At 43.3% G+C, this 7,563-nt stretch overlaps 1 protein-coding gene across 1 annotated transcript; it reads right to left on the bottom strand.

The window, feature by feature from the left end:
- Positions 1–1,328: 1,328 nt before the first annotated feature.
- Positions 1,329–7,096, bottom strand: LOC307254682 (leucine-rich repeat-containing protein 24-like; the record flags this gene model as incomplete). Its single annotated transcript, XM_080033159.1, has 7 exons — positions 1,329–1,751; positions 2,374–2,964; positions 3,401–3,663; positions 4,805–4,973; positions 5,166–5,357; positions 6,690–6,776; positions 6,929–7,096. The coding sequence occupies 7 exons, from the start codon at positions 7,094–7,096 to the stop codon at positions 1,329–1,331; spliced, it is 1,893 nt and encodes a 630-aa protein (XP_079889285.1).
- Positions 7,097–7,563: the final 467 nt, after the last annotated feature.

The following is a 7,563-nucleotide window of genomic DNA, read 5'->3' as shown; positions in this document are numbered from 1 at the left end:
ACCAGTTTTTCTTTGACTCACTTGTTAGACAGGCCGTTTTCAAAGTCTTATTAAACCTATTTACAGCCTGGTCCACAAAACGATTTTAGTCTGTATGTTTAGGTCATATCTCCATGACGACACTGAGGGGGGTGAATTTTTTTGGACCACGCTAGTTTTTATTTTATCGGAGGTTAAAATGTATTGGCGCAATCTCTTGATTGACAGCTCTCCGCCCATTGTCCCTCACTTTGCCTCAGAGGTATACGTCAGCTATCTCCCTCCCCCCGACGTGAGGCGGAGTAAAAATCTCACAAAATGGCGACGCGCACAAACCAGGATTATTGGATGCCGTGTGAATAACTGAGGTCAGCCCGGATGCTACATCCATATTATTTACTATCTATGGTCTTAACAGTGTCATGCTCATTTTTATAAAATACTCTACTCTTGAACTGGTGATGTTGCATTTGATTGGCCTCGTCTTTCATGTAACCTGCTCATACCTGGACTGAAAGCTGTGTGACAATCAGCATCATGATACCAGTTATCCACAGTCACCAAACTTTACGCTCAGTGAAGCCAGCTAACCCAAAAGATAGACATTCATCAAAAACTGATCAGCATGTCAAACGATAGGTGATTAAGACTCACACTGGATAAACAGAATTTTCCATTAAAATCATTTCTCTATGATAATTAACATGTTCCCCAAACTTATAAATAAATAGTTACAACATTTGAGTTGTTGCTTTCCCTCCTTTACTGTATTGCCTTCAAATGCTCAGCAGCCTGCGCAGTCTGAGATCAAATTACAACATGTCCGGGCATTAAGAACGGGGAGATTCTGTGAACTGTCCCTTGATTATCTGTCCCTTGATTAAACAAAGCTGATCTCCAACCAGCTTTGTTTGACTTCTTGGGAGGAAAGGTGTTAACTCTTGTACAGCAATGGAAGGTTTTCTGATAGGAAAGCATTTCCGATAAATGCTGACACAAATGTTCATGTACAGGACAGTTCAATTATGTGTCGCTCAGTATATACCCGAGTCCACTTCAAGTTGTCCTTGAGTGTATGGCATTTTGATTTGAATGGTTATTACCAACCCGCCTATGTCTATCGAAAAAAGTGTTATCGATTTGAACAACCAGATGATGAGCTCTCACAGGCATGTAAACAGGAAGGCTTGCAGGAAGTTGAATCCTTCCACAACAGGGATGAGTATTTCTGTCGCTGGTAGATTCCATCAGTGGCACCAGAATTTCTCCTAATACAATGTGGATTTGTTGTACCCATCTCATACACACAAAGTGTTGTGTGCTGAAAGTGGGTCCCCCACCTACCCCATTCAGCAGTGGATCTCGTAGGCAATCGGAGAGTCCATGAACAGGCCCGTGTGATTCAGAAACATCCCTTCAGCCTCTGACGTGATCACCGGCTCGTCCTCCCCACCCTCCCCCGCCATTCTCCTCATGGTCCGTATGTCGCCATCTTGTTGTTGCTGTTGTTGCTGCTGCAGTTTGTTGGGGGCCAGGGTGGGACTGGCAGTCTGGCCCGGCCCAGAGGAGAGGGTGTGGCTGGAGGTGTCGGACGGAGCCAGGCAGCCCAGGTTAGTGGTGGAGACGGCTGCTGAGGGTGGAGCAGGGGGCAGCACAGGCTTGGCCCTGTTGAGGACGTACATCTCGTGGCCACGCTCGTCACGGTACTCCTCCAGCTGGGCGAAGGTGGTGGGCCCATCGGAGTAGTCGTTCACATACAGGATGCTCTCCTCCTGCAGGTTAAAAAAAGATCACCTTCCGTACAGCCTTATATACGATTCAACAGAGAAATGACATGTTTGAATATTTTACAACTATACTGAATGGTAAATATTTTCAGTGTAATCCGTGGATGTTGTGTTTCCCAATATCTTCCTCTTTTTGTCAGTGTTTTGGTTAATTTAGTAAAAAAAATTAAAAAATTACAGGTTATATTTCATAATACCTTGTCATTTGCAAGGGCCTTCATCATTTCAGTATGGGGAACTTACCCTTAAATTCAGCAATACACAGTTTGTAGTTTGTTCTGACTGCCATTAGGTGACACTAAAGGGTTCCTTTTACTGGTTGTGCTTTGAAATTTATAAGATATCCTTCTCCATTTCAATAGTTAGGCTATGAAACCCCTGTCTAGGCTGCTTTCCTCCATGTTACTTGTCAGATTTTAAATTGATTCATATGTAGCCTATAGACAATTCTGTGTTATTCCAAAAATATATGTAGCCCACTTAGAGGTCCCTCTCACATATTATGGATGAATATTTTCACATTTTTTGCTAATTTTAAAAAGGCAGCATTTACTCTTCCACAGAAAACACACAGTGCACACTGTAAGCACACCACACACACACACACCTTCTCGGCTCCGTCCGTGTCCTTGTCTCGCTGGTGATGCCGGCTATAGATCATGGCGACCAGCAGCAGGGCGGTCAGTGACAGCAGGGAGATGCCCACGGCGATGGCGGTCTGCGTGGCGGCCCCCAGTGCACTGAAGGCCATGCTGCCCAGAGCGTACAGGGGCTCCCGGCTCACATCAGAGCCCCAGGCCGGACCGTGGCTCCTCAGCCGCGGCCAGGAGGGGAAGTACGGGGAGGACACCGGGGACCACGAGGCCCAGATAGAGGAGGAGGACGAGGGGGAGGAGGAGGTGGAGGAGTTGATGGCCAGCTGGAAGGTGACCCTGGCCACGCCCCCAGCGTTCCAGGCTTCACATTCATAGAACCCCGCGTGGGCCACAGTCACGTTGCTGAGAAACAGCATCCCGCTGCCGGTGTCGGGGTCAAAGCGCTCTCCTCCTTCATTCTTCTGTAGGCTCACTCTGCCCTCCTCCGAGGGCCCCTCCTCCTCCGCTCGGCCCGCTCCACCTCCTCCTCCAGCACCCAGCTCCTGGACCAGGCCTCTGGGGGAAAGCACCACCTTACCCTGGGACGCCTTCCTCCACGTCACCTGCAAACACATGCAGTCATTTCACATATTGTGTTTCATTTCATTTGAAATGATAGATGTCGCTGATTTGACAGCAGAGATGTCAAAAGGTGAGCCAAACAGAAGCATTTCTGATATTTGTAAGAAGTTCTTTATCTCTAGACATGACACCAATCAGTCAGTGCTCTTCATTAACAAACACCAAATGAGAGAATATCTTTTGGAAGAATCTTTTTTATCCATCCAGTAACACTAAGCACATTATGTTTAAATCATGTTTGTCACCCAGACATCTGTTCCTTTTTTTCATGACAGAAATAGAGTCAAACAACTACCCCTTTTTCTTTACTTTATTAAATGACCTGGGCTCTTCTTTTTTATCAGACTTTTTTCCCCCACTCATCAAATCCCAAAACATAAGGGGTTACTAATCTACGTGTGATGAAATGCTAACTACCTGTGGCCGAGGGTAACCGGAGGCGTGGCAGGACACCCTGAGGCTCTCTCCCAGGCGTACAGCTAGCCTCCTGGGCTCTAGCTGCACCAGCGGAGGGATACACACCAGGCTGTTGAGGGGAACCTCCACCAGGCTGAGGTGGGAGAGGCGCGGTGGCTCGGTGCACACAAGCCTTCGCTCTGCAGAGCTGAGCAGCCGCTGGCCCTCCTCATAAATCCAGCTCCTCAGCCAGTGGAGAGCACAGTCACAGCGCCAGGGGTTGTCTGCAGCAGGGAACCAGACAGGTTAGGTTAGTGTGCAACCCCTTCAGATCTAAGCCATGGTGGTTGTGGTGGTAGGAAAAATATATTTCAGTGTAGTGAGAGACAATATGCCTTCCTATTTCTTTTAAATAACGCCTTGCTTTCCTTGCGTCGCTTGATATTTCTACTTGATTTTATCAGATTTTTATTTTTATTGTCAAGTCTATGATCATTTTCTGTCTATTTCAATTTTAATGTGAAGCTTGTAATGCATGTAATTGTATCATTGTAAAGCACTTTGAGCTGCATTTATTGTATGAAAGGTGCTATACAAATACAGTTTATTATTCATTTTATTAAAATTTTGTGATTAGTAATTAAGATATATAAGGTATACTATAGGAATGTATACACCATATGGACTAGGTTTGGTAGTTCCTGGCACAAAACCTTGATTTGGAACAGTCAGAGAGCTCTGATGAGAGTTATGTTAGTGTGATGAGAATCATTGCTTATTGTATGTCTCTTGCATAATACTATACTGAAATCATTCTCATCACAGGGCTGCTCTGTTTGAATAAGACTTTCATGCTTTTAGGTGGTAGAAGGTCCTCTTTGCAAAAATATGTTATTTTGAATGTAGGGTTTGCAGAAAAAAAGAAAAGAAGTTTGGTACATGAAGAGCGAAAGCTGTGCAATGGTTCAATCCGACTAACAACTGAAAGGGCAGAGAGACACAAGGACACCTCTGAGCAACAGTTATAAGAATTCAGCATCAAAATATGTCCAAAAACGTTTTCAAATGTAAAAAAAAATAATAATACATTTGATGTCTGAATTATACTGATTTTATCTATGTTCAGAAAAATATTAATATTGAACATTTTTTTAAAGATAAAGATTTACTATAAAAGGATTTGAAATTAAAGGAGAAATAAGTGCTATGGTCCTTTTAGCTAACTTCCTGTCAGTGACCGCAGTTAGCAGTAAGTGATTTCTGTATGAATATATAGTGATTAAGCACATATATTGACAACAAAAAAATCACTTACTTCTCCTTTAACTGAGTTAATAAAATTAAATAAAAAAAATAAAACAACAAACACAATAGACAGCCAGTGTTCACTCAGCATGGTTGTATCATGGTATGTCAGTATCTCACCTGTAATGCGCAGCACTTGCAGGCTGACCAAAGGACGCAGGGATGCCGGGCCAATAGTGTGAAGATTATTCCTGCTCAGGTCCAGCAGAGCAAGAGAAGTCAAACCAAACAGAGCCTGGTCTGCTAACATCTCTATACTGTTGTGCTGCAAATGGAGCTCCTGCAGACGCTGCATACACAAGGGAATGGTTGGGTGCATATCTTCTACAGTATGGTTTTTCATATAGGAATATAAAATTATGACACTGTGCTCAGCAGGACACTAAGAATGCCTCATGCCTAACTCTGTATTCTGTTCATTGGTAAAATTTGTGAAAGCAAAATGTGGTCGACATCATATATGTGCTCAAACGTGTCTTACCTGTAAGCCACGGAAGGTGTAGTCAAGCAGGCGTGTGATGTCATTTCCTGCTAGGTAAAGAATGCGCAGGTATTCCAGTCCCTGAAACATGTCAGCTGTCACCAGATGGATCCGGTTCCCGTTAAGAGCCAGCTCCAACAACTGGCCCTGGTTCTGGAAAGAGCCAGGCTCCACTGCTGAGATAGTGTTGTTCTGCAGGCGGAGGAACATATAGAGGGGTACCAAACAAGAATCATTGCTGCTGGTTAGGGTTCAGAAGATTATTTTCTTGGCGCATCTAATGACATTAATTTATTTATTATGTCGTATATTAATTTTTTTACATAAATTTTTTAGAAAATGTTAGTCCTAATGCTTTTTGTTGGGTGCTAGAAAGGGGGTTTTACATGAATGGACTCATGAAACCTTGTAACCTTTCACAGTGGTAACAATATAAAATGGACCATTTTGCTTCAGAAACTTGTTCTTAGAACTCAAGGACAAGCATCAATGTTTCACTAAAGTCCATTTCTTGAATTGTATGGGAAGGAATGGTGGGTACACGGACTATTCAGAGTGTTCAGAGTTCACACAGGTGAGCCACAATTTCATTACAAGCCATTGTGATCTTGCTCAGCTTACCATTCTGTATGAAACAGCATTCAGGGGCTACATTCAACATGTAATAGTGAAATATCTCAGCCACTACAACACTGTCAGGATGGAATACTGTCTATTTGAAAGCAACACCTAGGTCTTCAAATGAGTGCTTACAGGATGTGTTCAGATTTGATCTCCATTACAGCCGATATAACAAAGGCGGAGGCCAGAAAAACAATCCCCCAGGACACAAACGCCTGCATAAGAGGTTAGATGTCAAATGTTTTATCATTTTGTCAATACAATTACAAACTAACTACACCCTTTTCAGTTATGTCCAACCATCCATCGACACAACTTGGCACACTTCCTTTCTTCTAGTAATACAATTATTTGTAATTGACTGCTGAGATTGTGATGTGGCCTGCACACTGCTTTAAAAACAATGTATTGTATGTAAGTCCCAACTGGCAAATCTAGAGCTCACTGTAAATTTGCGAGTCTTACCCAGGTAATTTCTTTCCATGATACTACTGATGATGCAGGGCTGCATCACATAGGTTGAAGTGTCTCATTTTTGACCAATGTTATGTAAAAAAAAAACTAAGTGTTCAGCACAAATCATTTTTCTCTAATTGGGAAGCATGTCCAAGATGTATCATATGATCAATATGAGGGCTGAGAATATTGATCAGATTAATGATCGATCGCGGAGCAAAGAGGTAACGCTCAAAAGAATAAATCCTGAAGCAGATTTTTGTATTTCTGGAGTATTTCTGCTTTCATATGCTCTTCAATAAAACTGTATCCGACACTTCCTTCAGGCTTCCACTTTGTGAGGCCCATATTTTCCTTCAATTCTCTGTCAACATATTTTGAGCATTCACCAAAACTGCCCTCTGAGAACAGGGCCAAGGTCTGTCTGCCCTTGTGTGTGTTTCTTACCTGCAGGTATAAGTAGTGCAGGTGCCTCAGCAGAGTGAGGTCTTGTCGACGAATCTGGCCAATCACATTGTCCTGAAGGAAGATGGTCTGCATGGAGAAAAGACAAGTTTTGGTCAGTGTTGGTGAATGTTTCAATGAACTCCGACTTGTGTTTAAACTGTGTTTCATTTGTTCCTGTATCACTCATCCTCGATAGTCATCATGTCAGTGTGTGTCTACTTTAGGTGCAGTGAAGCTACCTGTGTAGAAGCGGGAACGTGTTTGGGGATGTCCTTCAGGGCGGTGGACCCACACTCCACAGTGAGGCTGTAGCAGCGACAGCTCACAGGGCAGGAAGGAGACGCTCGACTGGGCGTGTGGAAGGACAGGAGGAGGACGGAGGGGAGGAGCGCCAGCAACACAGCCATCACTCCAGCATTCGCAGACTGGGGAGGAGGGGAAAGAACTATGAACAAATATGATCAACAGACTCACGAATACCACATTTACAACTGAGCTCAGCCTTTTATTGAGTGATGTGGAACAAAGAACAAGCCGAGTGGTCGATGTAAAGAAAATACATTGAATGCTAGTATCAGTAGAAGCGCAGAGGTGAACAAGGTCAGTCCCTCCTGTAAAAAGATAGCATGAAAATCATGACAAATGTTGGCAAACAGAAAATATGGGTTACCTCAAAAAGCTTGAGCCATAAAACAACAACTGAGTGCAATACCTAATACTTTTGCAAGAATGTTTAGTGTTATATAAAAAACACCTTGTATTGGGGGACCGCAACCCAACACACTAAACCTAACCCTTATTGTCCTCTATCTAATTATGTAAAATAAAATAAACTGAACTCCACTAAGCAATTCATGATAATAACCTGTGTTAG

The sequence above is a fragment of the Ammodytes marinus genome, assembly GCF_949987685.1.
Source record: "Ammodytes marinus genome assembly, chromosome: 8".
NCBI lineage: Eukaryota > Metazoa > Chordata > Actinopteri > Uranoscopiformes > Ammodytidae > Ammodytes > Ammodytes marinus.
Note: the sequence above shows the minus strand (reverse complement) of the source record. Positions and strands in the feature narration are given on the sequence as shown.